Here is a 27,391-nt window from a genome sequence, read left to right as displayed (position 1 = left end):
CTTCGAAAAAAAAAACGACTTACATCAGAGCGCGAAGGCACTCGATTGCCCGAGTCGAACGTCTGTGATATATACCTAGCCGAGTCCGAGGCGAAGTGCCTCGAAGAAGGGGTTCCCATGTCAAGGTGCATACCAAAATGGGCCTGGAGGTTTTTGGAATCAGAACAGACATGGGATAGGCGCCATCGTGGAGCTTGCGCGAATGGCAGTGCGACCATTTAGCGAATAGGACGCGTAATCTTGCAACCACGGCTCAATGGAGAGGTCCTATGTGCCGCCTTATTTGATATATCAAGTAGTTGAAACACCATTTCCACGCTTGTACCTCAGTATAAAGCAACTCAGCTAGCCAAGGAGAGGCACTAGTGCATGTTAACGGGCAAGAAAAATGCCACGAAGACGCAATAAGGATGTGCTCGGTAGAAACCTTATTAGACTCGCCGAACTCCACCTGAACAGCATCTAAGGTCCGCGAAGATCAGGTCCAGGCCGCCCATATACACATAGGTTGGCGTCTTCACAGCTTCGAATTGTCATGACTGCAGCCTCAGCTGTAGGAAACTTGGAGCGGCATGTTCGACAGGATGATGTCAAGAGAGTACAGAAGACCCAGACTAAGCCAGGAGGCTGAACTGAGTCTTATCAAAGTCACTTGTACATCTTTTGATGTTGCTCCTGGCTAGTCTTCGAGGCAGATGGAGCCGGAAAACCTGAAGGCTCTAGCAAGTGTCGTCTTGTATTATTGCCCCACACGGGGTCTAAGTCAGGAGATAAGAGAAAGGGGCCTGGGTGTTCCTGGCGCACGATTTCAGGACGAGCTGGTGGCGTTCGGGGGAAAACACAATCTTCAGCTTCTGCCGCATCACCACATCAAGGTGGTCAGGTCTTGCCGACGTGTCATCTTGTAGAAGATCGACCGAATGATTTGTAGCTTGCCGCGCATCTTGATTGCGTAGAAAAAGCAGTGTTCAGCGAAAGCAACCATGGCATGAAGAGGGAGGCAGATGTCTAAACAAGCTTTGATCTGCGTCGGCACTAGTCCATTGGTACAGTAGAAGTACTTGTAGCTGCATGTACGTACAGTGGCAGCGAAACTGCATATGCACCTCGGTAGTGTATGGTTCATTAGGTAAGGTGACACGACGCATATTTTTCATGATGATAGTCAGATTCACTATATCGATTATACAAGATGGAGTGCATTGTCATCGCCTCTCTACATACAACGACAAGTCTTCCAATTTTTGCCGTTCGTAGCTTCTACCTCGCAAGTCAGCGTGGAGAGAGGGTGACCCTGTCTAAATTGTGGCCCGGAGCATTCGCATCACAATATCAATGGGAAAGGCCACACTTATGAAGATTTGCTTCATCCAAGATTCAAAATTCAAGAGGCGACGGCTTAGACCAGTGGTCTGGCCGACAGGCTGTCCCCTACAAGCCGACGATTTTCCATTGTGCTCGCTTGCGTCTGTATTTAAATGAGGTTGGTGATGCTCTTCATACCGGTCATTTTGGAGCTACCAGAGATCGAGAAGCAGGACTTATTGTATTATGGTTTTTGTGTAGATAAGTCACAATGTACGACTTGAGCGGCTTCATAGCATATCTTTATTCATGTATGATTTTGATCTACGACTCTATCGCGGCTGGCGTGCTGGAGTATTGCAAGGCTGCCCTACGTGATTCTCAAACTACTGGTCTTGCTTCCCTCGATGCGAAGAACGAACAAGGTCTCGGCCTCTTTTGCCTTTCTCTTTGTCCCTCAGCTCGGCCGCACGCATCTCGGCACCTGCTCGTTCAAGCTCATCTTCATCCGTGTTTAGTCCTCGTCCTTGGTTGCTCTTTCTTTCACTCTTGCGTCGCCTGAGGCCTTGATCATCCCTGCTCGGCTCTCGAGACGTGGCTCGTGCTTGCGAAGCCTTCCCATTAAGAGGTCTTTGCTGCTCTGCCCACTCTTTCACGCCAGGAGGTGCTGCTTTGCCGTGATTTGCTTGGGCAGTGGCTCTTGGCTCTTCTAGAGGTGGCGGTGATGGTGAGGGGGTGATAAGCGAGCCAGGCACTGCAGGGACAGCATCATCTTCAGGTGGAATACCTTCGTCTGCTCCACCACGTACATTCTTTTTTCGAGGCCAAAGTGATGGGAGCACTATTTGTTGAAACCGCGGCTCAACACAGCGCTCGTCGAACCAGTCGTGTATTCTCTGCTCCACCATCTGGGCGACCTTTGGCACATCCTGGAGTCGAGATCGTGAGCCGATGAGTGAATGGACAGACAAGTCTAGTCGATAATCGTCCAAGAAGGTGAATGTCAAAGTCGTGGGCGACCTAGTTGCTGACCCAGCATCATCGCCAGAGGTGGAATGGTCTGATGGAGGTCCTTGGGATGGAGTGAAGGAAAGGGAGAGAGTCCCTGAGAATCGCACAACGCTCACAGTCAGAGCCACAGGGAGCACTGCGGAGAATGGTTTAGGATAGTTCAGGACGAGTTTTGTCTCGATGCCTAAAGTGACAACATCGCTCAGATCTACATCCATGCGAGCTTGCAGCCGACTTTCACCGATGCCTCCTCTGTCAGCCCTCGAATTGCCGCCTCGCCGGCGACCCTGATTGGTAGGTAGAACAGCGCCGTTTTCATCCACAGGAATAACGCGACAATTGCTGAATATGGGAAATTCTTCACCAAGAGAGATATCGGTAATGCGGATCTCATCAATGAAGTCAGGCTTGCCAGGCGCATTCAAGGCGGTGGTGAGTGAGTCGAGAACGGCATTGTCTTGCAGTGCATCTGCCCGGAGCTGAGCGATAGTCTGAGCAATGAGCACATTGAACCAGTCCAGTGACTCTGGCTGATGACCGTCAACATTGTAGTAAGTCTTTGCCAAGATCTGCTCTGTCGTTAAGAAGTTGTTTACGGCACCTCCAATCCTGGTGGATGGGGCATTGAGACCCAGTAGACTAGTCTTTCGATTCAAGGTGAAAGCAGAGGACATGGAGTGACGGCGCTTGCGAATATTAAGCGATGAGGCATGGGATAGAGTGCGCTGACGTCTGTGAGAGGCACGAGTCGCCGCTCTTACATCCGCACTCGGGGGCTCGCCGAAGATGAAGAACTTGATGAAGAGGAAGAGGATGAAGGCAAGTGTCAGCTGGCCAACGAGGAAACCAGACGCAAAGCCATATGCTCCAGAGGCTGACGAGCCCGATTGTTGCTGGGCTGCAGCTGGAGGCATGTCAATTCGGTTGAACTAGGTACAATTGACATTGGCGATGACAACAAGAGTATGGATTGCGCAAGAAGAAGAAATTGTGAAGATGCACTCGACATACCGTAGGCTGCTTGCTTCGCCTTGGACATTCTTGACTGACGCGCCTACCGCTTGCACGCGCTTGTTGTACTACACGTCACGTGTTAAAGTCGCATTATCCGCTATACCGTATTGTAGATTGATCTATTATACATGGTCAAGCTAAAATGATATTGATGGATGCGGTGGACGGGCGGCAGAAAATGGAACGATATGACGTGCCGAACATGTCTATACAGGGCGGTGACCCCACACCGTCATCACCCCCAGCCCATCGGACAAGGCAGGCCGGAGTTCGGACAGGTACAGATACAATTACAATTATTGCTAAACCCTGCTTCATATCTGCAACAAGTAATATATTATAAGACCATGCCAAGCGATTGTTCCGCCATCGTGCTCTAGAAGGTCGAGGAAGAACTTGTAAATGCGTGAAGATCATTGAGAGCCCGAGTGCTTCCGCTAGATCTGACATTGCTGTGTCCCACACGCTCATCACGAGCGACAAGCAACAAAATGGCAAGCGCCAGATCCCCCGCTGCGCTGCCTTATACTGTAGATCCACCTGGCGAAGAGAATCCACCTTCGCAGAAAGTATGGGTGGTAAGTCCCCATGTCCATGCTACACCGCCGCTGCGAAATCACAATGCTGATTGAGCTGGATGACTAGGTCTTTGGAGCCACAGGCCACATGGGACGTAGCATTGTCAAGGCATGCATCTCACATGGTGATAAGGTCACCGCCGTAGGTCGTACGGGAGAAAACACTATGGCCCAGATGCAAGGCTGGCATGAACTGGTGTATGGTCTGCTTTGTGACGTTCGAGTCGCCGGCACGGTGGACAATATTTACAAGAAAACGATACAGCATTGGGGACGAATGGATATCATTGTTAAGTAAGGCAATCCCCATACAAGCTTATAGCATGACAAGCACACTGACATTCGTGTGCAACAGCTGTACTGGTTATGGAGTCATTGGCGCATGTGAAGATCAGGATCTCAGCGACTTGCGCTCTCAATTCGAAACCAATTTTTTCGGAACTCTCAACATTATCCAGCTGTCCCTTCCCTATTTTCGTGAGCAGCAAAGCGGTCGCTACCTCATCTTCTCATCTACATCTGGTGCGTTGGGTGTGCCCGGCCTGGGCCCGTATTGCGCCACGAAATATGCCGTCGAAGGGTTGGTGGAGAGCATGCTTTACGAAGTCGATGTTTTCAACATCAAAGCTACGCTGCTCGCACCCGGTCATCTGCGGCTGGATGAGCCAACTGGTCTTGATCAGCATGCGAACGACGGCTCGGGAGCCATGGGTGAACTTCCCACCTACGGTCACTTCTTCGTCAAGCCACCAAGTCAGCCTTACGAAAGCCAGAATGCGCCTGCGGCTCACGCCAGGCGTGTGGTTCAATGGCTGAGCAAACAACAGCCTACGTCTGCTGTCAAAAGCGCAGAGCTGACTTGGCAGCTTGGCCATTGTAGTTTCCCGCCCCTGCGCCTGCTCCTGGGTGCTTTTGCTGTGGAGAGCATCAGAGACAGACTGAGGTGCATTACGGAAGAGGTAAGCATTTGCGAATGATGATCAATACACGGCACGGACACTGATCATATGTTGTTGCAGATTGAAGACTGGAAACATCTATCATTTCCCACCGCCGAAGAAGAGGAGGCCAGAGCAAAAGAGAGTCAGGCACAAGGTCAAGAGCAAGTCACACCAGGTAGCGAATATCAGGGCAAGGAACGAACGACTTCGCCGGCTACCGCCGAGCGAGCAGACCAAGACCAGGAGGACATGGATCTCGACGACGGCTGATTTGAATGCAGCGGGAGGAGTTCACTACGATCGAAGCTTCCAAAGCCTATGCATTTCTACGAGATGAGATGCGATCTCTCTGTTTGCGATACGGATCTGCGATTAAATTGCGGAATGCAGTCTGATGGGTCAAGAGCAGCCATCTTCTAGAAGAAGCTTCAGAGCGAAAGAAGATGCTCAGACGCGTACATGCCGTATATGCGCAATGCAACAGCAGCGCACCCTGCTCGCGCATCGGGAAATCGCAAAAGTGGGAGCCTAAGGACCAGAACAGCGGTCAGAGCCCAATGTGGCCGCAAAGGGCGAAGGAAGGACTCAGCGCTGGTCGCAAGTCATTTGACAGACGTCACGAATAAGATGCGGTGCTGAATGACCGAGCCAGTGGTTCCGATTGTTGGGCACAGCTGGTGGTTTCCACAGTATAAAGCTCGTGCACGAGCTCTGGGCGTTTCAAGCCGGCGTCCTTGCTCCGAGAGATCTTGACTCGCGCAGCAGCATCAGCAATTGCAGTTCGCGATGACCCGACGAGACCGACCGCAAGTACGATGATATGTCAGCTTTTTCCATCGCGCTGCAATCGCGAAATCACAAGTCATGTTGCGCGATGAGGCCGTGGCTCGTGACAGCATTTTAGCAGAGCGCGAATTGAACGAGGACGCAACGACTAAAACGTCGCCGGGAAATCGAGGACCGAAGCATGAAGATATTATTAACCACGCGCGAGGCACAAACCTTAGCAGCGATGGATGAAGAAGACCCTCGCGCTTCGTGAGATCATCAGGACTTGAGGTATGGCTCATGAATGTGTATTCCGCATGCGAATAGCGCAAGTGTCTATCTTGTGCTACTATGTGACCTTGAAACCTCAGAAACGGCGAAATGAATCATAATACTCCGCCATAGCTGGCTGCTGTTCACTCCCACGCCGCCGCGGTCGTATCGGAAGATGAACTTCAGGTACAAGGAAGAGCAGGAAGCTGGAAGTTATAGCGGTCGATAGTAAGGAGGTTGAAAGGGTCACGCCGCCGATGCAAAGCCGCGACCGAGGACACAACGTCTTTGAATGTGCACCCCTGATCCATATCTCGCTGCACCCCGCAGCACTACCGGTCGCCACACCTTGAGCGGTACATGATGACTTTTTCTGATGCAAAGAATGAGAGCCTGGAACATGCGAAGAGAGAGATTACATCCATGTCAGATGTCACTGGCGGTGAGAAAGCAAGTTTTATCGTCTATCGCGAGAGGCGCACTTGCAAGTAAGAGGTATGTGGATATGGGCGCGCTTCATTTAAGCTTGGCTCGAGGATCGGCGGGGAGTTGCAGAGCTAAGCGAGCGGACATCGGCGATCTGGAAGCTGGATAAGCAGCAATGGAATTCAAGGCCTTAGCCCGTGGGCATCGCTAGTAGGAAGCCTCGGTGCACAAGCTCCGTAACATGTACTGCGCAAGGTAGACATTGGTCCTGAACAAATAAAACCAACATTTCGCAAAATCTTAAAGACAAGCAAGGGGCTGCGAGGGAGTAGCGGCGGGAGCGGGAAGAAGAGGAAAAGAGCAAGTTAGCTACCTAATTATACGAGTGATAATGCTAGTACAAGTATGTGAACACGAGAGGTTCTTACTACTGCAGATATGTGTTGTACATATGCGGAATGCAAGGGCAGAGCGCGCGCGTAAGGGCAATCAATTTTATCAAATGGCGGCGGCATCCAATCGATTGGCGATTGTGGTGCTAAGTAAGGTAAGGTAAGGTGGAGCTACAGCTGGCTACGGCTTTGGTGCGGAAGGGTGACTTCTGGGGCTCGACATGTGACTTTGGTGCCCAGTTCGTGTCCGGTCGACGTCAAGCGGCTCGACGGGAAGGCGATGAAGGTGGGGTTCGGGGGGGGGGGGGGTGGGAGGAGGAGCCTTGTGCCATTTTAGTCGAGGGCCCGGATTTTCTGCTACGAGTTGCTCTGATGTGCTGTCGGTCATTGGTCGCGGTGGATCGCCCAGTCTTGAGAACCCTTGCTCAACGCGCAAGTAACACGGCTGAGTGCAGTGTCAACAAAACAATAAGGTACAGGAACAGGACAGGCACTGTGCAGTAGTTGTTGTAGTAGTATCAGCATCAGCAGCAGCTGCAGCAGAGTGTGTATCAGCATCGTTTCTCTCTCTCTCTGGCTCTCGCCCCCACCACCACATCATCTCACTTTTCTCGCATACCCTTCTTCGATCGTCGTCATTGCTTTACGGGCACTGCTCTTCTTCCAATTAATTGATTTACTCCGGAGCGGTGACGGGACTTGCGCAATTGTAATTAGGCGCCGATCCGCGCGACTCGATCTCTTGACAATCGGGACATGATAGCAGGGATAGACACGCTTTGACCGGTGCCGTTTGATCCAAGCTCTCTCGCTCGGAACTCAAGGGCACAGAGGCATAGGCACAGGTAAGGTAGACATATCAGAGTGCAACGTTTGTAATCTCACAGTCCACCACGCCTCTGGTCTTTTGGCACTAACGATGCTCCTTTTTAGCATTTCTCAAGCCGCGCGCACGTTTTCCGTTGCTTTTCATGCTTTTCCTGCGAAAAAAAGGCTGAGTTAAGAGCATAGCCGGCTGCTTCTGTCTTCCTTGCATAAGGTGATCCAAGTTCTATCCTGCGCATGGAGAGTCAATCCATCCACAGTAGACTAGACACATTCCGTCTATTTTCTATTGCTGTACGCTGCAACCACCTTATCCATCTATACCATCACCCAAACAGCATCGTCGTCATCAACATCTGGACAACTGCTGTATCGGAACACCCGCCGCCGCTCGGTCACTAAATAAATCTCTCTGATATCACCACTGACCGGTTCAGCCAGACCACTACTGGCCAGGCCCGCGGTCAAGTGTGTGACTTATCTCCTCAATCTCTCGTCGTCGAACGATGGCTTCTACGCGTCGACAGGCTCCTCTTCACATTTACCAAGACTCTTCTTCATCAGTAGAAGCAGCTCTTGTCAGCGCCCTGCGTCCCTTTGCCGCCGACGCTCCCCCGCACCAACACCAGAGTCAATACCACAACGCACAATACCAAAACTACCCTCCCCATCCCTCCGTACCATCGAACGGCGCCATATCGCCTCGCAAACCTCAGCGACATTCTGCGTCTCCGATCACCGCTGCACCCGTCTTTCCCCTCGGAAAGCGAAGTCTCAACGGCAACATCAACCTGCCCCTGCCTGTGCCATCTTCCTTCACAGACTCTCCTCCTAAGAAGGCCCCTGGCTTTATTGGCGCGCACTACCACGCAGGCCTCCCTCGCGGCCTTCCACAAGCACAGTCCCTCTTCACAACCTTCCCATCGACGCTCGGGAGCAATATGAACAACAAGGAGAACATGTATTCTGGCGTAGACGACGCGTCGGCATACGCAGCCCAATACGGCTACAAGGCCCCTGGCAAGAGGAGCTTCTCAGACGCCGTGCCGCTCAAGGACCGAAGCAACAAGAAAGCACGCGTCGAGGAGTCACAACAATTCGACTTCGCTCTCCCTCATCCGGAGGAAATGCCGCAGGTCGAAGACGATGGCGCCAAACCATCATATAGCTACGCCATCCTCATTGGAATGGCCATTCTTCGCGCTCCCAACCGTCGCCTCACCCTGGCCCAGATATACAAGTGGATCTCGGACAACTTCAAGTTCTATCGCGCTTCTGACTCCGGCTGGCAGAACAGCATCCGTCACAACCTCAGTCTGAACAAGGCGTTTATCAAGCAAGAAAGACCAAAGGACGATCCAGGAAAGGGCAACTACTGGGCCATTGAGCCTGGCATGGAGAAGCAGTTCATGAAGGATAGGCCGATGCGCAAATTCCTCCCAACCACTGCCGCAGAGCCGCTTTCTCAAGCTTCTCTACCCTCGAGCATCGTTCGCCCGTCGACCGCACCCGCAGTCGGTCAGTTCACCCTCGCTCCGTCCGTCAAGAAGATGGAAGCCAAGATTGTCGATTCTTCCAAGTTTCCCGAAGACCACTTCTCCTCGGACGCCACCATTCCTGGCTCCGATCCGGCGATGCAAGAAGATGAGCAGACCGATGCCATTGCCATGCCGCCTCCCTCTCGTGCACTCCGCTCATCCCCACCGCCTCACATCGGATCATCTCCTCCGCCGATGTCTCCTCCACCCTCTCGTAACCGTCACGATACCACACCGATCGGCGGCCCCCAGACCAGATCAGGTGGACGAAAGCGCAAGGTCGCCGCAATGCAAGACAGTGGCTACTACTCGTCAATTGAGTCTTCCGCTGTCCGCAACCCCCTTCGTTCCGTCCTCACCTCTGAAGCCGACAACCACGTCGAGCACCGCCGTGGCGGTATCAAGCGTGGCCGTGCCGAAGAAGAAATCGCCCGCATTCGTAGCTCTAGCTTCGACAGTCCGACCAAGGAAAAGACTATCCAGCAGCACGGTCACAAGAAGAAGGCTTCTGTTCACTTTGAATTCTCCTCGCCCAAGCGTCCTACATCGTCCAATGATGCCGAGACGTCCAACGAGGACAACAAGGCCGACTTTCCTGCCCCGCTGACGCCTGCTGTTGTGTTCAAGAAGCCTGCACGTCCTCCTCCATCTGCCTCCCCAAACACCAACCTCCGCAACCATCGCAACAGAATGAAGGCCCTCCTCGGTGACAGCCCGGGTAAGTGGACCCCACTACAAGCTGGTTCTTGGTCCCCTGCCTTCAATCTTGGATCTTCGCCTTTGAAGCGTAGCGAGATGACCTGGACGAATGGCGATGAGAACGAATTCTGGGAAGATGGCTACACTGCACTCAGCAAAGCGGATGTCGATGACGAAGACTTGACCGCAAGAGGAAGCCCGGAGAAGAAACGTCCTCGCATCGATCGCGCTGCTAGAAGCTCCGATGCTCTCGCCAGTGTCACTGGACCGCCTCGTTCCGCCATCAAGGCTCATGCCCCAGCCGTCACCGGTCTTTTCGAGAATTTTACTCCTCTCATGCCCACCGCAGGCAACGTTGTCAGGTCAAACGCCTTTGCCTCCCCTAACCCTATGCTTCGTTCACCTGTGCAGCTCGCATCGCCTTCGAAGATGCCCTCATTCGCGGTGCCATCATCTAACCTTCATCATGACTCTGGCAATGCACCCGAGTGGCTTGATCTGAGCCTCGACTCCTACTTTCCTTCGCACAACGAAGGCCTCTTCGGCCTCGGTCTGCAGAACGGCGACGACGACGAAGAGGGCTTTGACCTGATGGCTGGCTTCGCTCCTCTGGGCGCCAAAGCTGCCATGGAGAACAAGAAGGCTCAAGGAAGCCCAATCAGAAAGCCTGGCCACAGACCCAGCATGAGTCGCAGCATCACTTCCCGCTTTTAGGCAAAGCCTGAATGCAGATGCATTTGCTGTGTGCAAGACCGAAGGACGACCGGTCATCGGCGAAGTGGCACAGAAGATTGAAACGAAGCGACAACCTCTCAAGTGGAACGAGGAACAATGATGATGACGACGATGACGACGACGACGATGCACGCTCATGTCTAGACGACCTTGGTGTTCTCCACGAATATGCGGCACGAAATATGATCATTCCTGATGGACCTAACTCAATATAGCGCAAGCTGGACATCTTGCTGCAACACCAGGATACGAATGGCCACGATTGATACGTGAACGAAGATTGACTTCAGCTCTCAAGCACTGGATACGAATGCAATGCGAGCAAGGGATGGAGCAGAAGTTGGAGTGGACGATGGCTTGTAGATACTACGCTGTTGGCAATTTTGCAAATGGCTGGATATCTGACACGAATTGTTGAGATACGATTTTCATTCTGTAGTGGTAGGCCTTTTGTCGCCACCACTTTCGGCTTTCCTATGGCGTTTTTAATGGGTTTGGGGTTTGGATGCATTGATGGCTTGCCCCTGTCAACATCCTTTTGCTCTTCCTTTTTACCTTTTTGTTTTTCTTTTCGACGTTTTTTCAAAGAGCGAATTTGTATGTTTGGATAACGGAGGCTCATCCCCTGACTTTGGGGAATATTGTTGTTTGAGTAGTCGTGTTTTTTCGTCTCTGGGGGAGGGTATTGGGGGTTTCTTTTCGAATTGTCTTTTTCTGTCCAGGGATTGCGGGAACTGGAAAGGGAACAAATTGACAAACAATCAAGTACACGAAAGCAATTTTTAATGAGTAGTATGAATTATAACGGAAATTCTCCGAGGCTTTTTTATTTTATTTTTATATTTGACTTCATTTTAGAATTTTCTTCTTCTATTCCTGTCCACACCACTCGATTTCGCACTGCTTTCTTGGATGCTGCCACTTCGTTGTGTAGACGCACTACGGTCGACCAGTTTCATGCTTCAGGTAGACGAGACTTCTCGTCACACGCACGATGTTGTTTATCTTCTGATCCATGTCTCTTGTGCCCTTGCTCGCCTCAGCTCACCCCAGCTATGTCCATCCAATGCATTCCCAATTACAAAGCCAGCTCACCACTTCCCTAAAGAAGGAGGGACTAATGTTACGAGACACAAGGTATCTACGACACAGGGTAATGCATGCACAATCCCACTTTCCTCAAGATATCACACTGTTAAAAAACACAATCAAACCCTAGATTGATAGTCATCATTCTACATGACCTCAATGCTTACACCCTGGAGATCTCATATGCCGACTTCACCGAATAATCACCTGCCCTTTCGCTTCTCTCTCGCCAGAACCGTAGCTAGCAATCTATGAACTGTATCTCGAGGCACCGGTCTCGCGAACATACACGGGCGCCACAGAGATAACTACGCCGACTCCGACGGCGGTGGCACTAGGGCCCAAACCACCACGGTTCCCGTCTACGACTCCATGTCTTCGCTGCGTATCACTGCCCTTTACATATACATCCCTGCGCCTATCCACTTCGACGTATCTAGAGGAGTTTCCCTGCGGAGATCTGTGCAGATTGTGCTGGACGGGGATAGACTCGCGAGGACGAGCAGGACGGCGAGCGCCGAGTGTAATTTGTACCTGCTCCGTATGGATGGTGGGTGGGTACTGTTTGTACGGGGCTGCAATGCCACGAGAAGGGCGTTCTCGAGTTGGGTTTGGCTTTTGGTCTTCTTCACGGTTTATTTATGGTGCTACGGGATCTACTTGGGGCATTTGTTCTTTTTGCGTACCTCGAGAAACAGGCAGACGTCTAGTGTCTGCTCGCGGCAAAACCTGGCGATCACCGCTTGTTGGTGGACGCGCAGGGGCTGGAACACTCTGTCGTTGAGTGGTTGTGATTCTGGTAGTTGTTGTGGTGCCTTCGGCATGTGGTCGGACGGATCTGGTTCGGAGATATACTCGTTCGTAGCGCTCGTGCTCAGGGAGTGATCGTTGTTGACGGGCTAGGCTGGGGGAGCTGTGAGTGTATCTGATTGTCGTTCGATGAGCCATGGTTCACGTCTCAAGGATTGTACTGCTGATATGTTGGATGGCGATTGTTTTAAAAGAAATGACTCTTCCGACAAGGTGGTCGAGAACAAGCAAAAAGGACTGAGGTGAATGGCTACTTATACCTTCGCTGTCCTTACTGCTCAAGCATCGCCTCGACTGCGTGACTCACATGCATACCAATGCCCTTCGACCGAATCCTACATTGTCGTACATCTGCTTCAGTACTCGGCAATCACAACGCTCATGTGACGTTCATTCGTTCTCCTTTTACTTCTACTTGGTGCCTGACGTCGTACATTGATTCCAAGGCAGCGACGAAGTGAGATTGTGATTGCTTCGACCACATCGTCATCTTGGATGCTATGACATGCCTTTTCAATACCGGGTCAATGCCTGTGTTGTGGGCCTATCAAAACACTGACTTGGTTTGACAATAGCTTTGGCGTTGTGGGAATCTGCCCGAGGGAATTTCTACCATGATGAGATAATAAGCTCTAGATCTGGTCAGTCCAACGATAGGTCTGGACCCCGGAGATGTGTCGAAGAAAGAAAATCATTGATCTTCTACAAGCCTGTCGAAACAGCTTGAGGTAAAGATGCGAGACGGTTGTTGCGCACGATATATTCATGGCTGTCCAGAGGTTCGGCTAGAGTAGTCGATCTTACAGATGTCCGTTTTGATACACATCAGTTACGCTGACTCAGGGTGTGTAGCGAGCGCACCATATTCACATGCAATAACATGAGACAGGAGCACAAGGACAGTCTTGTTGGCCAACCCTTTGAGACTTCGGATTTGATTCCAATCAGAGAGCACAGCCATGCCGAGTCCCCAATATTGTGAAGAATACCTGTTGTCATGAGACAGTCTGATGCTGACTTTCAAGGACGTGCCATTGTCCGGTTGGCAATTGACATATATGTGATTCACTACCACCAATTTAACATCGTACAGCAACATGGATAGCCGGTGAATTACTCGCCATTGGTGATACCCGAAGTTTGTCTTTCTTCTTTGTGACACTTGCGCTAGCATTGTACACATGGTCTCGGAGGACTTCACTCGATAACATGAGAGCGTCGGAGGTGTCCCAAGGTATTGCGGAGTACACCATTTTTTTGGCGACCGGGATTCGTTCTTATCTCGAGCCTGATTGCTCGCTGTACATTACTGTTTATGCACACAGTTCAAGCCTTCCTGTAAGAAATCGTAGGCTTTACATTACACCGAGGAGCAAGCAAAGGGGATCAAGATCACATAGCAAAATAAGCAAAGCGTGGAGCAAGCGGCTGGGGTTCCCATGTGATCGTTCCGTCCATGATTCCGTAGCTGTGTACCTTAGTCACATCGAGAGTTCTGACAACATCCACCGGAAACAATGATACTGTCCATGTATGAAGGACCTCGTTCAAACGAGCCAAAAACCATTTCCAGTTTATACATTGTCATGACTTCCTTGCTGCCCACATATGCTAGTACGTCGTCCCTTGCCAGGAGTTTTTAGTCCATCGATTCCAAAGCATCATTTGCCTTCGGGCAAGAAGGGAAATCGATGCAGCTGGCACTCATGGCTCAAGTATCCGTCAAATCGCTCCTGACTCTGGTGCGCTCCTTCCATTCTGAGAATATCTCTTCATCTGATAGAAAGTGCACTTTCCCGACCTCATGGCTGGACTCTTCTTTCTTCTTCTTTACGAAACCTGTCCAGCTGACCTCGGTGGCTGGCCATTGGGAGCTGTGACCAGCACAGCCTGGGATGTGCTGCAACTGGTATCCAATGAATAATCTTACTCGACTCCAGGTTCTGTACTGCGCCAGTATAGCTTTGTTATGAACAATTGACATACTGAAAGGCTGTCCCTGCAACTGCGAGCTCTTAAACATACGAAGGTCGAGTTGCAAGCGCTTCAATACCACTTGTCCTGGGAGGTCTGAACTTCTGTGGAAACGGTACAGTCGTATCACAAGGTGATGAGTGACTGCTCATTCATATACATTTACCCTTAAGCCAAAATGTGCAGTGTCGAGGTCGGGCTCCATTGACCAATACTAGCCAAGAACAGGCAGTGCAAGGCTTCTTTTTCGGCCGCTTGCATTGCATGAGAAAACAAGGCGTCTCTTCAGCCCCTCTGGGCCGTCATGGTATAATGTGCTATATAAGGGTGCTAGCCATGGTCTTCCATTACTGTTACTCCAGGATCCAGCTACTGATAATCTCCAACCTGCACGAAGAACATCATGGAGCCGGTTACTCTATCTATGCTCGCAAATACTGTATTTGACATTGTGCCCAACCTCGGGAATCTCATAAAAGCTGCCAGAAACAATGATAAGATGTTGGCAGGCTGCGAGGAAGATCTATCATCCTTGAAAGCTATCACCGAACAGGTCAAGGACGCTTTGACAATTCAGTCTATCAAAGACATGATTTCCCAGGCCAGCGCTGATAACATCGTTGCCGGTCTCGTAGCTAACTTCCGGGACTGCGACCAATTTCTGAAGCAGCTGGAAGAGTCAATCAAGACTTCCAAAAGCAGTGGAACGCGTATCATGCGCTTCGCACATGCAACGATGAAAGGTGAAGATAGACTTAGGTTAAAGCAACAACTAGTCGAACGGAAATTAGCAGCCCATATAGGATTTGAAATCATCACACTGTTAGTGTTCTCCTGAGAGTTTGTGTTTTTGACTAAGTGATTACAGTCTAGCAACCTGCGAAATCCCAAACTATGTCGAAGAGTCCAGTTCCAAAATCGTCGAGAGCATCAAGTCTCTGGAGAACATGCTCAAGGAACTAAGGAGGAACATGCGTATGCTGAACAATGGTTCTACATCTTCTGTGGCTCTATCTACTCCGACGGCTCTAGCTAGAGTGAACCCCGCCTTACCATTGGAAGAGGCTGCTAGGGAAGCTATCAAGCACGCGATGGTCGTCTGGAAAGAACAAAGGAACCCACGTCCAGGATCAGATCACACCGTCGAGACTCAAGTCCACAGGGGAAGGTCTACAGCGAGAGTCTCTAGGACAAGAAGATCAGATGGCCCTGATAGACCTGCGATAATTGCCGTATGCGGAATGACTGGATCTGGAAAAAGCAGATTCATTTCGACTGTGGCTGGTACTGACATCGGCACTGGACACGGGCTACAATCAGGTAAGTAGAACATCTAAAACTGTAAGAGGTTCAGATGGCGACTTCGTCTTGCTGCAGAAACTAGTGAAGGGAACGAAGGCTCCGTGACTGTCGACGGCCGGTGTGTCTCGCTCGTCGACACGCCAGGGTTTGCCGACACGAACGTGAGCGACACCGACGTCTTGAGGATGATTGCTCAATGGATGGAGAGATCTTATCGTGGAGAGGCTCACCTATCTGATATAATTTACCTACACCAAATCTATTACAACAGAGTCGATGGACCTTCGCTCAGGAACATAGAGTTGTTCCGAAAACTTTGTGGAGAAGGTGGATTGAGCAACGTTATCCTGGCGACAACTATGTGGGATACAGGAAAGACGGTCGAGGACATCAAGACTTTCGAGATGCGCGAGGAGCAGCTTATTCAAGATTTTTGGAAAAGGATGATAGACAAAGGCTCACAAGTACGCAGATACTACAACAGTCGCGAATCAGCCCTAGATCTGATTCACGACCTTATGCGGCGTGATACAGTCACTCTCGATATCCAAAAGGAGCTGGTAGATGATGGCAAGGCATTGGGAGACACCGCAGCTGGGTCGTACATTGATGAAGAGATTCAAAAAATGATGAAGAAACACCAAGAGGAGCTTGAAGAGCTTCTCAGAATGATGGAAACAAGTATGTACCAGCCTAGATCAGAAGAGGATTTCTTTACTGACTCGATGCAGGTACCGAGTCCGCCAGACACGAAATAACGCAGGAATACAACAAGATTCTCGAAAAGATGCGTGCATCCGAGGAAGAGACTAGATTGTTGCATGAACACAGACTGCACGAGATAAGCAGAAAGCGAGAGGAAGAAGCTCGTGCTCGTGCCGACGATAGTCGTGCTTACGAAAAGAAGCTGAAAGATGTGCAGAAGACCCATGAGGCTAATACGAGGGAGTCCAACAAGCAGGCTGCTTCCCGAGTAAAGTCATGCGAGGAAGAACTGAAACGCATCCAAGACAAGAACTTTACAACGCAGATGGATCTCGCCAAGCAGTATGAACAGCAGAAGAACAACTTGCAGAAGAACCTCGAGGCCAACAGTTTCAGGGAAAAAGATGCACTCGCTAGGCAGCTCGACGAGAACTTCAGAAGACAACAGCATGCGTCGAACGCATCTGCTAACCAAAGGATTGACAGTCTTGCAGACCAAGTACAGCGCTTGGGGCTTGCCAGTGCTAGCAAGGACGATAGGATTCAGAGTCTCGCACACCAGTTGCAGGTGGCGAAGGGCAGCAACAACAACAACAACATCAATAGTGGGAACAGTCGCAGTTATCACAATCATCTCAATCCCATGAATGGCGGGAGCAGCTCAGGAGGTGCGAGAAGTAATGGTGCGACAGGGGGAGGGGGTGGAGGCTATCGAAATATACCACGTCCGTCAACCTATCCAAAATACGTGCCACAATTGGCCTCTAAAAACATCCAGATGAACCCTCTCGCTCGGTATTATCAGGATGTTAATGATTGGAAGCGGAAATATGGAGGATATCCCTGAGTCACATGTAATGCAACAAGTACAGACATCATCATGGATATAACAAAAAAAAGAGAACATACAGCAGCTGGGATTCCCACGTGGTCACCCACCGTAGTACTAATCAGCCGGTCAACTGCTTATGTATGGCAGAGCGGACGGGATGCCCAGTTCTCAGCTGCCTGTGGCCGTATGTGCTTATACCAAAGTTAAGCTACATAATGTCCCTTGACGAGATAAGCAGTTGCCTATTGGCGTCGCAGTAGAACCTATAGCTCTTCTCAAACTCGATCGATTCTGGCTCACACCTGATACTAGAGAAGATTTGACATTCGCTATTGTCAAGCCTGCTGCTGTTTGACTATCCGCTCGACGACAAGGGACAAATGCTCGACAGGCAGGCCGAGCATTTCATTGTCCAGCGAGAAGGTCTCCTCGAAGTTACCCCCTCGGTCTGCGTCGTCCGCATACATCAATAGTAAGACTGACAACCTGAGGCCTTCTGAGTCTCCGTTTCGGTCGATTTCCTGCCCCATTTTCATTGCGGCGTCAGATGCGATGGTATCTGTGGTCCAAGAAGCTCCGCTTGCTTTCTCTAATGCGTCAAGAACTTGCTGTTGTGACACGGTGAAAGAAGCTATATGAACAGGTCTATTCTTCGTCTCCTCCGGTTTCAGCAGCACTTTTACAACAGCAGCAGCGACAGTACCAATCGTGGTAGTAGACCACTTCGTCTTTCCAGAGTCGAAGATCAAAGCCTTTTTGGACTTCAAATCATAGCTCAGCCATCCAGTGTCCAGGCCCCAGTCAAAGAACTGTCCATTTTGAATCGCGGTCCAGGTCAAACCCGTAGACTCTTGACTTTTCAAATGAGCCAATACCTTTGCTTTGTCACCGTAAAGCGGTACAAGCTCACTAGCTGCGTTGCACGTGTTATTGCCATACTCTGAGGGAATGAAGCGCTTCACGCCCGCTTGTACTGCGGCGTCGATCATGCGCATGTGGACTTCGTATGGACGGCCAGGGAGCGTCGAGACGAGAGCATCTTGGCCCTTGAAGGCGTCGACGAGCTGGGCTAGTGGGCTGTCGTCGTCGATTCGATATACTTTGATGTGCGATGGGAATGTAGCTTTGGAGGATTTGCGGGCGAGGACTGAGAGGTGGAATGAAGCTTCTGATTGCAGAGCTTCGAAGACATGCGAGCCAAGAAGGCCACTGGCCTGTCGAGTGACTTCGTCAGCATTGTGCTAACGAGATGGGTGGGAACGGATGCAAGTCCGGTGTTGTCCTCACCCCTATGAGCATGACGTTTTTGATTTGTTGTGACATTTTTGTTTGCTTTGCTGAATCTACAAGGACACTCTACAAGAATTGACAAGGTTCAGAGAGCGAATAGTACAATGCAACTTAGGACGAATCAGCAGAATGATAACCACAAATGCCTATCGAGTGTACAGTATGTCGGTGGAGGGGCGTTGTTGTGGAGGAGATACAGTACAATCTAGTCGTTGTCCTTACGCTAGTCCCAGACCTTATTCATCAGGCTCTCCTCTGCACAGTTTGGCGCACTCTGGTTGCAGAGCATGCAATGGCTCCGTTTGTCTAAAAAGAATATCACATATGGAGTAGGGATTGTGAGATGAGCAGCAATGGCTCATGCTGTGCAGGACATCGATTCGTTGAAGCCTGTGGAAACCTCTGTTTGTTGTAAACAGACTTCAAATTACCTGCCAATTGGACGGTGAGAGGCACGGCGGTTGACAGTTACAGTAGGCCGCTCTCAAACTGCCCCTGATTGAACGACAGTCTTAAGTCTCATGCCCTGTCAATCAAGAGTGAGACAGAGATCAATGTGCGGGCACTTGCAGCTTCAGTCGCAGCCTCTCTGACGATCTGACGCCTTTCACCCGCCTGTAACTTGACACTATTCTTCCACTATAGGACAGCAGAGAAAGCATGACATTGAAAAGTCAGACGTGGTAGGATCGCCAGCTCAATGATGCAAAGTGTAAACAGATATGCCTCGGACCTCGAGGATAAACAGCACAGCATCATCCAGGTACATTGAAACAAAGCACACAAGCGTCAACAGGGACTGCGGGGAAATCAATCGAGTGTCGATAGATAGAGTAAGCTCGAGAGCAGATCAGTGGCGGCAGCCCCGAAGTCGTCCAGGCCCTAGACGCGCTCAAAAGTCAAAGACAAGGCCAGCCTCGCCCGCTTGGGAAAGAGGACGAGCGGAAAAGTGCCGATCAGCGAGCATCGTCCGAGGAAATGGAACGTCTCCGACCTCGACTCGGCGCAATTCCAACCTGTTGGTCATCCTCAGGTGAGGTCGTAAGATATGTTCAGAGTGCGCAGATGTGGATGCATGCTTCACAGCTTCATAATGAAATGAGGCGAGAAAGATATTGCAGTCGATAGATGCACGTGGCGCGGTATAGACCCAGGAACAAGAAAGGAATGCCGGGACAATCGAATGTTCGAAAAGGGCAGACGTTTACGTTCCAGATGAGATACAACCAATCAGAAGAGAGCCCGAGGTCAAGAGTCATCCCCACTTGGGGTTTAGTGCGAGCTGCTCGGGATTGGCCTGAATCGCCTTCGCAGCGAATTTCAGGCCGAATTGAACTGCCATCAATCGTTATTCATCTTCTTTCTTTCCTGCTTGTTTCCTGACTTCCACAACCCACACACATCCAATCCTCGTCCCCTCTCCGCTTCTGTCTCCATCCACACAACCCACAATCAACATGGAGGCCCTCCTCCGCCAATCGCGCTCGATGTGCCCGTTCTTGCACAAGACATCGCCCGCCACCCTTCGCTCGCTGTCCACCAGCACCAGCGTCCAACAGGCCCAGGTCGGTCCGTGTGGAGGCACGATGAGCAACCTGCAGGTCGTCGCCCGCCGTTGCCCCATCATGAGCAAGGCACTGGCTGTCCAGAGCGCCAGAAGTGGCAATGCTGCTCTCTCCGGTGCCTTTGGTGGCAGTCGCGCTTACCACAGCAAAGTCCCCAGGGCCAGACTTCACACCACCAGACCCAACGAGGCGCAGGCTGTCGATTCTGGTCCATTGCGTCGTGAATGTGCGTTTTCTTCATGTTTACTCAAAATGACGACATCGCCACCGAACACCACTGACATTGTTTTCTACAGCGCGCTACCCTCACAAAGCTGCTCCGTCCGCCCCTGCATCGGCTGCTGCGGTACAAGGACGCCATGTGACTCCCACTCCCATGCACGGCAATCCGCCCGCCGCTCCCCAAGTGCCCAAGTTCGATTATGATGGATTCTACCAGGCCGAGCTGGACAAGAAGCACGCGGACAAGTCGTACCGCTACTTCAACAACATCAACCGCCTTGCCCAAGAATTCCCTCGTGCGCACATGGCCACCGCTGAGGAGAAGGTGACGGTCTGGTGCGCCAACGATTACCTTGGTATGGGTCGCAACCCTCATGTCCTCAAGAAGATGCACGAGACTCTCGACATGTACGGTGCTGGCGCAGGAGGCACTAGGAACATCTCCGGCCACAATCAGCATGCTGTGGGGCTGGAGAACACCATCGCCCAGTTGCACGCCAAAGAGGCTGCCCTCGTCTTTTCCTCCTGCTACGTCGCAAATGATGCAACACTGGCGACACTCGGCAGCAAATTGCCCAATTGCGTGATCCTGTCTGACAGCAGCAATCACGCTTCCATGATCCAGGGTATTCGCCACTCTGGAGCCAAGAAGATGGTGTTCAAGCACAACGATGTGGCAGACCTGGAAGCCAAACTCGCCTCTCTTCCTCCCAATGTCCCCAAAATCATTGCCTTCGAGAGTGTGTACAGCATGTGCGGCTCCATTGGTCCCATCGAGGAGATCTGTGACTTGGCCGACAAGTACGGCGCCATCACTTTCCTCGATGAAGTCCATGCAGTAGGCATGTACGGACCGACTGGCGCCGGTGTTGCAGAGCACCTTGACTTTGAAGCACACAAGAATGGTCGTCCTGAGGGCACTATAATGGACCGCATCGACATCATCACTGGTACTCTCGGCAAGGCTTACGGAGTCGTAGGCGGTTACATTGCTGGTTCCGCCAAGCTTGTCGATACCATTCGTTCTCTGGCCCCTGGTTTTATCTTTACTACTTCTCTTCCTCCCGCGACCATGGCTGGTGCCCAGGCCGCCATTGAATATCAAATGTCCTACCAAGGCGACCGCCGTCTGCAGCAGCTGCACACGCGCGCCACCAAGAATGCGTTGAGCGCAAAGCACATTCCTGTCATCCCTAACCCTTCTCACATCATTCCTGTTCTGGTCGGAAACGCCGAAGTCGCCAAGAAGGCGTCGGACTTGCTCCTCCAGAAGCACAACATTTACGTCCAGGCCATCAATTATCCCACTGTTCCTGTCGGTCAGGAGCGTCTCCGCATCACTCCCACCCCTGGTCACGTTCGCGAGTATCGCGATCACCTCGTCGCTGCTCTTGATGACGTCTTTACTGAACTCAACATCAAGCGCACTTCTGACTGGGCCACCGAGGGCGGCTTCTTGGGCGTTGGCGAGCCAGTGTCTGAGCACAACAAGCCTCTCTGGACCGATGCCCAGCTCGGTCTCGAGGACGTCACTCGCGACATGAAGACCGGCAGCGCGGTCAATGTTCTTGAGCACATCCTCGAAGCCGAGAGAAAGGAGGTTGCACAGGCAATTGGTGCTGCCGCCTAGATTCTCTGAAGCCGTGATATATCTAGGGATAGATACGCCTGTGAGTGAACTGAACGACTGCCATGCTTTGAACACCGACATATAACTAGTTCGGGACTCTTATGAGGGTTCCTTGAGACTAAATACAATCCTTTTCGCTGTGTGGCTATATCCATCCCGAAACATTATTTCTCTCTACTGGAAAATGTGAAACAATGCTTGACTCGTCGCATATGAACTGTGTAATATTTCGCCAGATACACTGGGATCATTGCTAACTGATGGACCAGCAATAAATCAGGGTTACTGCGTGACTTCTGACGATACAGTTTTCCCTCATGAGACGAATGCTGTTGATTGATATCTAATGGTAGCAACATGAGATAGTCGTTTTCACCCCGCCTGTCAAGTCAGACACTCCAAGAACCCCGCGAGCGAGCCTCTGACGTCACCTCCTGACCAACACGTCGACCACCTCAGTCGCGTTTTGTTTCACGCGTTTCGCACCAGATACTGAACATGTTGATCCTCTTTACCTACAATGAACGGTTGCTTGTAACGACAAAGCACTAAAGACATATAGACAAGACTTGCATCTCGCAGTAAGCAGTGGCTAGCTGGACAGGTACAGTGAAGACTTGGAGATAGATCGTCTCCATTTATCTTCCATTTACCATTAATTTTTTCCTATTGCCTTAATTTTGTCGTTCTTCCGATCTTCCTCTCCTTGTCTGTCCTGTTCCCTACATATACACTCGATCTATCAAAAGACAAGAGACCCAATCAAAGACCAAATTCCCTCTTCTTCTCCTCTCTCTCTCTCTCAAAAAAAATGCCCCGCAAAGCCAAACCCTCACCTCCACCATTATCAGACCGCCTACAAGACCTCCAATCCTACTGGAAAATCCTCTATACCCAACGCCTCCCCCACCTGGCCCGGAGCAAAGACCCCGCGCAACCCAAGTGGCCGGTCCACAACGACCACTGCTTCGCGCGGATAATCCTCGACAATGCCGTCGGCGAGACGAGGCCGTGGACGGAAGTCGTCAGGGCTCCTGCGTGGAAGAACATGACGAGGGAGCAGTTGGAGGCTGCTGTTGCGTTGGGGGAGAAGATTGCGGAGGGGCAAGTCGGGTTGGTAGGGTTGGATGAGAGGAGTTTGATGTTGAGGGGGAAAAGCGGGAAGCAGAAGAAGGAAGCAGGGGAAACGTCCAAGGATGAGGAGGAGGAGGAAGCGAAGGGAAGAGATGGTGAGATGAAGACCAGCAGCAGCAGCGACAAGAGGAAACGGACTCGCGGCCAAGTACAGCTCAACGGCACGATATCCAAGTACTTTCTGCCCTCACCGCAAAAGAAGCAGAAGACGCAGACAACCCAGCGGCCCAAGTCGTCCGAAGACATTCCTCCATCGTCACCGGAGACCTCCCCAAAGCCGACGAAGAAACAAAAGTCCTCACCCCCGATTCTCGCCGACCAATCCCCCACCGCAGCCCAAGTAGCGACCTTCATCTCCGACCAAAACCCGCGCGACCTCCTGGCCAGCACCTCGATTCCCCTGACCGCATTCCGGCGGAAAGTACTCAAGATCCTCTGCGACGTGCCGCGCGGGCGCTGGACTACGTATGCTGGGATATCAGACTACATCACCGCACTCGGGCACTTTAATCGGCCCCGGGATCCAGGACCTGGCGCGACAGCCGCAGAACGTAAAAAGTATATAGACAGGTTCACGTACGAGTGTTCTGCGCGCGCGGTGGGGAATGCGCTGCGGAACAATCCCTTTGCGCCTCTGGTTCCCTGTCATCGGGTGCTGGCCACTGGTGGCAAGATAGGGGGGTTCGGGGGTGAGTGGGGCATAGAGGGGAAACATGCTCGGGAGAAAATGGAGCTTTTGAGGTCGGAAGGGGTCAGGTTCGACGGGAAGGGTAGGGCGCTGGGACTTGAGTTTGGGCAGTGGCCTTTGGAGTCTGGCTGTGATCCTTATTCGTGAGTCTTTTGTTGCAGTAACCTTCCTGCGTTCGACTCGGTGCCCCGCCATCGACTATTGATGATTATGGCTCGATGAGAACCAGACCTTCTTTCTTCGCTGTTCTCGAGCGCTCAGAATGCCGGTAGCAAAACCACCGTGTCTACTAGATGTTCTTCTTTTTCGATCAGCAGTCTTCATCCAACGATGCTCGATGCCCTCCGAATGATGCCGCTTCAGCAGCAGCCACTCTCTTGTTCCAAGCGCTTCTAGTCGGTGGTGAATCTTCTTCCATCTCGGATGCTCTCTGCGGGACGTTGGCGCTTGACGTGCTGCGAGGGTGTGTCGCGTTGTTCCTGCAAGCGTAGATGGGAGGCGTAAAGACATGCCTCGGAACGGAGTATGCGTCGGCCGGCCGGCCGGCTGTGGACTGGAGTAGTGTATGTTGGGGTATCGTTCCATGCTGGCTCTCCGAGGCCGTGGTATAATCAGGAGGATTTCCCCATGTTCGGCACTTTGTTGGGTATATGACACGATTGTCCCTCTCTTCTTTCCTTGTTTCTTTTCTTATAGTCGCCGAGTCAAGTCTTATGGCTCAATCACTAGACGCACATCCTCTGCATCCACAGCTGACGCACTGGACAGTATGCTCCTCCTTGAGAGTGTTTTTGGGCACGCGACAGATGCAGGTGCTGTTGAAGTTCGTCTCTTTTGTCTGGATGCAGCGCAGACAACATAGCTGGTGGCAACAACGGTCAGCATGAGTTTTTCCTGTCAGTCGAGTGCCGACTCACCTTCTCGTAACCCTGCTTCTTCCATTTGGCGATGAGGTTCGCGTCGGCGTATCCGTTCTTCAGCAGCCAGTCGTAGAGTTTGCGGTCGATGGCTTCTTTTTCGTAGTACAGATCATAGATGTATTTAGAGCCTGCATATGTGTAAACCGTGTCAGCTCAGCACTTTTTCCTTTGGTTTTCTTTCTCTGGAAAGTCTCTTGATTGAAGAGCAGAAAAAAAACATACGCTGATGTGTAATCTGGAACACAGGCCACAGCATCTCGTGTTTCTTGCGGCCCTCGTGCGATGCGTTCTCGGCGTCTTTCATCTTGTTGCTGAATTCTAGCAGGGTGTCTTCGATGTCCTCGAAGCCGTCGGGTGGGGGCTTGCGGTTCTTTGCGCTGCGGATTGGCGGCATTTTTGCGATTCTTTTGATCTTTCTGTTCCTTGTTGCGCTCTTGTGGGACGGCTTGTCGAGATGAAGTTGGGGGTGGCGATGATGATGGTGAGAAATATCGCTGGGTGGGGACGATGGAGGGGTGCTGTTGGTTGTGATTGAGGCTAAGCTACGGGAAGGTAAGGTAAGGTATAGACACGGATGGATACCTTGATGCCTGACTTTGAGATGCCTTAGGGCTGACTCCAGCAAAGCAAAAGACTCCGGAACCTCGGAAGCTCCCCTCCGCTCCGAGAGCGCAGGGCAAGGTCTCCCGTCAGCCAACAGCAGAGCAAGCAGCAAGTGGTGGTCAGCAGCAATCGCCATACCATTCCACCATCCACTACTATCCAATCTCCAAACTCCAATCTCCAATCTCCAATCTCCCCTCGATTGATGATCGACTGGTGAATTGCCCGAGAGACTTCTTTATCGCGCAAATATGATCAACCCTACATATCTCGCGCAGAGGACGCGCTCTTGTACGATTGCCCTGTCCTGTCCCGTCCGCCCCGAATCTACACCACTAACAACCGCCAAACAGCCGTCAACTGGAGCGATGCGCAGAAGCGAGTCTTCAAGTCCTACCGGGAATGGCTGAGAGCGGTATGAACCCTGCTGGTCTACAAAGAAAAAAAAGGAATGGTTTTGGTTGATATGAACCCGACGCAGGCCCCCGAGATCCAGACCATGTACTCGCTCAACATGCCCGTCTCATCCATCCGGACCAAGATGCGACAGGAATTCGAGAGGCACAGATACGTCGGCCAGCTGCAGACTGTCGATGTGCTGCTGTTTCAGTCGCACCAGGAATACCAGGTATGAAAAGGAAGACGCCGGATTGACGGACACGAATGGCTGATGCGCAAAAAACAGGAGACTCTCAACTTCTGGAAGCAAGTCACACACGTCCTCAAGTACTTCCGCGCCGAGGAGGACCCCAAGGCCGCACTACCCAAGAACTTCATCCAGGGTTTCTTGGAGGTGAGTCCTTTGCCTTCCTTGACAAACATATCACAAGAGACGACGACAACTGACGCATGCATCCTCCAGGGACGCAACTAAACCGAAAAAGAAAAAAAAAGGTCTCGAATAGTTCTTTATACATACGCCTTGCCTGCCTGCCTGCCCCCCGTCTCTGTTTCTTCCCGATCCATTGGAACCCCTTTCCCCCCAGACTTCTTTTCTGTCTGTAATGATACCAATTATAAACACAAAACTCCCTCGAATGCAAAAAGAGCGTACATAAAACATGAGAGGAAACAAAAGAAAAACGCCTCGGACGCTCAAGCTGCCTGTATATCGTGAAATGGACACAGCATTCTTGTGAAGGGTTATGCTTTCATGGCGTTGAATTGATCACGCGCGAGGGTGAACTTGTCGACGACGACGTCGCACAGGTCCATGAGGTCGTTCAGTCCCTTTTCTAGCACGTCGTAGACATTGACGTCGTCTGTTTTCATTTTCTATTAGTTTTCGTCTCACGGCCATAAGAGTCTGGGTTTTGACTTACCCCATGTCTGAATGCGCAGGTTCATCTTTGCCTCTGAAGGATGCGGGATCGAGTAACCGCAGAACTCGACGTCGGGACTTGTTGTTGATGATCCGATTAGCCAGATGTTTAGGGGATAAAAGAACAAAAAAAAAGGACTCACTTTTTCATGATGATATACCTCAGCGCATTTCCGAGCGTGTGATCTTCCTTTGTGAACTCGAACGAGGCAGCGGTATCCGTTGACCCAGGCAACTGGTTTCATTATACGATGTCAGTAAACCAATGCGTCTTACATTCTTTTTGTAATTGTTTTCCCTTTTTTTTTTCTTCCAGATTGAGATAAGAATAACTGAGAAAATGGAACATACCACTCTGATACGCTGCGGCTCAGTAAACTCTTCCTGCTCGACATCCTCAATTCCCGCACCGGCGACGACGACGGCATCCGTCATTTCCTGGTCTCCATTTGCGCTCATTCTTCTTTTCTTGTTTTCTTCTTTCTACGTTTATCTATTCAAAAACGAGCGTTGTATGTGTCGTGGCCTCGACTGTGCTGTGCTATCACCCAGACAATTTTTCGAGGGAGGATGGGAATTTTTGATAATCGCGGAGGTTCGTTCGTCACAGTCCGCTCTTCCCGCAGAGAGAGAGAGGGACCTGGTGCTTTGCTTGCTGCAATGAGGGCTGCTGGCTGGCTGGCTGCAAGAGAAAAATTAAGGTTATCTTATCAGTTCCATCTCCTTTTTTTTGCCGATTATCTTTTCTGGTCGTCTTGCGGTTCATTATGCTGCGGGGAGTGGAAAGAACGAGACTTGGCG

The 27,391-nt window shown here is 51.2% G+C and overlaps 9 protein-coding genes across 10 annotated transcripts; 5 read left to right on the top strand and 4 right to left on the bottom strand.

Annotated features, from left to right (window-relative positions):
- Positions 1–1,691: 1,691 nt before the first annotated feature.
- AAFC00_002730 (uncharacterized protein) lies at positions 1,692–3,355 on the bottom strand (the record flags this gene model as incomplete). Its single annotated transcript, XM_069342088.1, has 2 exons — positions 1,692–3,220; positions 3,328–3,355. 2 exons carry the CDS (start codon positions 3,353–3,355, stop codon positions 1,692–1,694), a joined length of 1,557 nt encoding a protein of 518 aa, XP_069198592.1.
- Positions 3,356–3,821: 466 nt separating this feature from the next.
- AAFC00_002729 (uncharacterized protein) lies at positions 3,822–5,119 on the top strand (the record flags this gene model as incomplete). Its single annotated transcript, XM_069342087.1, has 4 exons — positions 3,822–3,908; positions 3,976–4,202; positions 4,264–4,867; positions 4,928–5,119. The coding sequence occupies 4 exons, from the start codon at positions 3,822–3,824 to the stop codon at positions 5,117–5,119; spliced, it is 1,110 nt and encodes a 369-aa protein (XP_069198591.1).
- Positions 5,120–8,039: 2,920 nt separating this feature from the next.
- Positions 8,040–10,484, top strand: AAFC00_002728 (uncharacterized protein; the record flags this gene model as incomplete). The annotated part of the gene is made up of 1 exon (XM_069342084.1): positions 8,040–10,484. One exon carries the CDS (start codon positions 8,040–8,042, stop codon positions 10,482–10,484), a length of 2,445 nt encoding a protein of 814 aa, XP_069198590.1.
- A 4,297-nt stretch (positions 10,485–14,781) lies between these two features.
- On the top strand, positions 14,782–17,232 carry AAFC00_002727 (uncharacterized protein; the record flags this gene model as incomplete). Of its 2 annotated transcripts, XM_069342082.1 has the most annotated exons (5): positions 14,782–15,200; positions 15,247–15,698; positions 15,756–16,361; positions 16,412–17,110; positions 17,164–17,198. In XM_069342082.1, 5 exons carry the CDS (start codon positions 14,782–14,784, stop codon positions 17,196–17,198), a joined length of 2,211 nt encoding a protein of 736 aa, XP_069198589.1. The 2 variants fall into 2 exon arrangements, with proteins under 2 accessions (XP_069198589.1, XP_069198588.1); XM_069342083.1 differs by having other exon boundaries at positions 16,412–17,232.
- A 320-nt stretch (positions 17,233–17,552) lies between these two features.
- On the bottom strand, positions 17,553–18,540 carry AAFC00_002726 (uncharacterized protein; the record flags this gene model as incomplete). The annotated part of the gene is made up of 2 exons (XM_069342081.1): positions 17,553–18,431; positions 18,505–18,540. The coding sequence occupies 2 exons, from the start codon at positions 18,538–18,540 to the stop codon at positions 17,553–17,555; spliced, it is 915 nt and encodes a 304-aa protein (XP_069198587.1).
- A 1,424-nt stretch (positions 18,541–19,964) lies between these two features.
- On the top strand, positions 19,965–21,924 carry AAFC00_002725 (uncharacterized protein; the record flags this gene model as incomplete). Its single annotated transcript, XM_069342080.1, has 2 exons — positions 19,965–20,298; positions 20,369–21,924. The coding sequence occupies 2 exons, from the start codon at positions 19,965–19,967 to the stop codon at positions 21,922–21,924; spliced, it is 1,890 nt and encodes a 629-aa protein (XP_069198586.1).
- Positions 21,925–24,464: 2,540 nt separating this feature from the next.
- On the bottom strand, positions 24,465–25,060 carry AAFC00_002724 (uncharacterized protein; the record flags this gene model as incomplete). The annotated part of the gene is made up of 3 exons (XM_069342079.1): positions 24,465–24,608; positions 24,664–24,794; positions 24,889–25,060. 3 exons carry the CDS (start codon positions 25,058–25,060, stop codon positions 24,465–24,467), a joined length of 447 nt encoding a protein of 148 aa, XP_069198585.1.
- A 460-nt stretch (positions 25,061–25,520) lies between these two features.
- AAFC00_002723 (uncharacterized protein) lies at positions 25,521–26,143 on the top strand (the record flags this gene model as incomplete). The annotated part of the gene is made up of 5 exons (XM_069342078.1): positions 25,521–25,560; positions 25,623–25,684; positions 25,751–25,897; positions 25,955–26,062; positions 26,132–26,143. 5 exons carry the CDS (start codon positions 25,521–25,523, stop codon positions 26,141–26,143), a joined length of 369 nt encoding a protein of 122 aa, XP_069198584.1.
- Positions 26,144–26,412: 269 nt separating this feature from the next.
- Positions 26,413–27,049, bottom strand: AAFC00_002722 (uncharacterized protein; the record flags this gene model as incomplete). The annotated part of the gene is made up of 4 exons (XM_069342077.1): positions 26,413–26,531; positions 26,592–26,668; positions 26,734–26,825; positions 26,942–27,049. The coding sequence occupies 4 exons, from the start codon at positions 27,047–27,049 to the stop codon at positions 26,413–26,415; spliced, it is 396 nt and encodes a 131-aa protein (XP_069198583.1).
- Between the last annotated feature and the right edge of the window lie 342 nt (positions 27,050–27,391).

This window comes from Neodothiora populina (assembly GCF_041146345.1).
Source record: "Neodothiora populina strain CPC 39397 chromosome Unknown canker_contig_15, whole genome shotgun sequence".
In the NCBI taxonomy this organism is placed as follows: Eukaryota; Fungi; Ascomycota; class Dothideomycetes; order Dothideales; family Dothioraceae; genus Neodothiora; species Neodothiora populina.
This window is presented reverse-complemented; position numbering and strand designations above follow the sequence as displayed.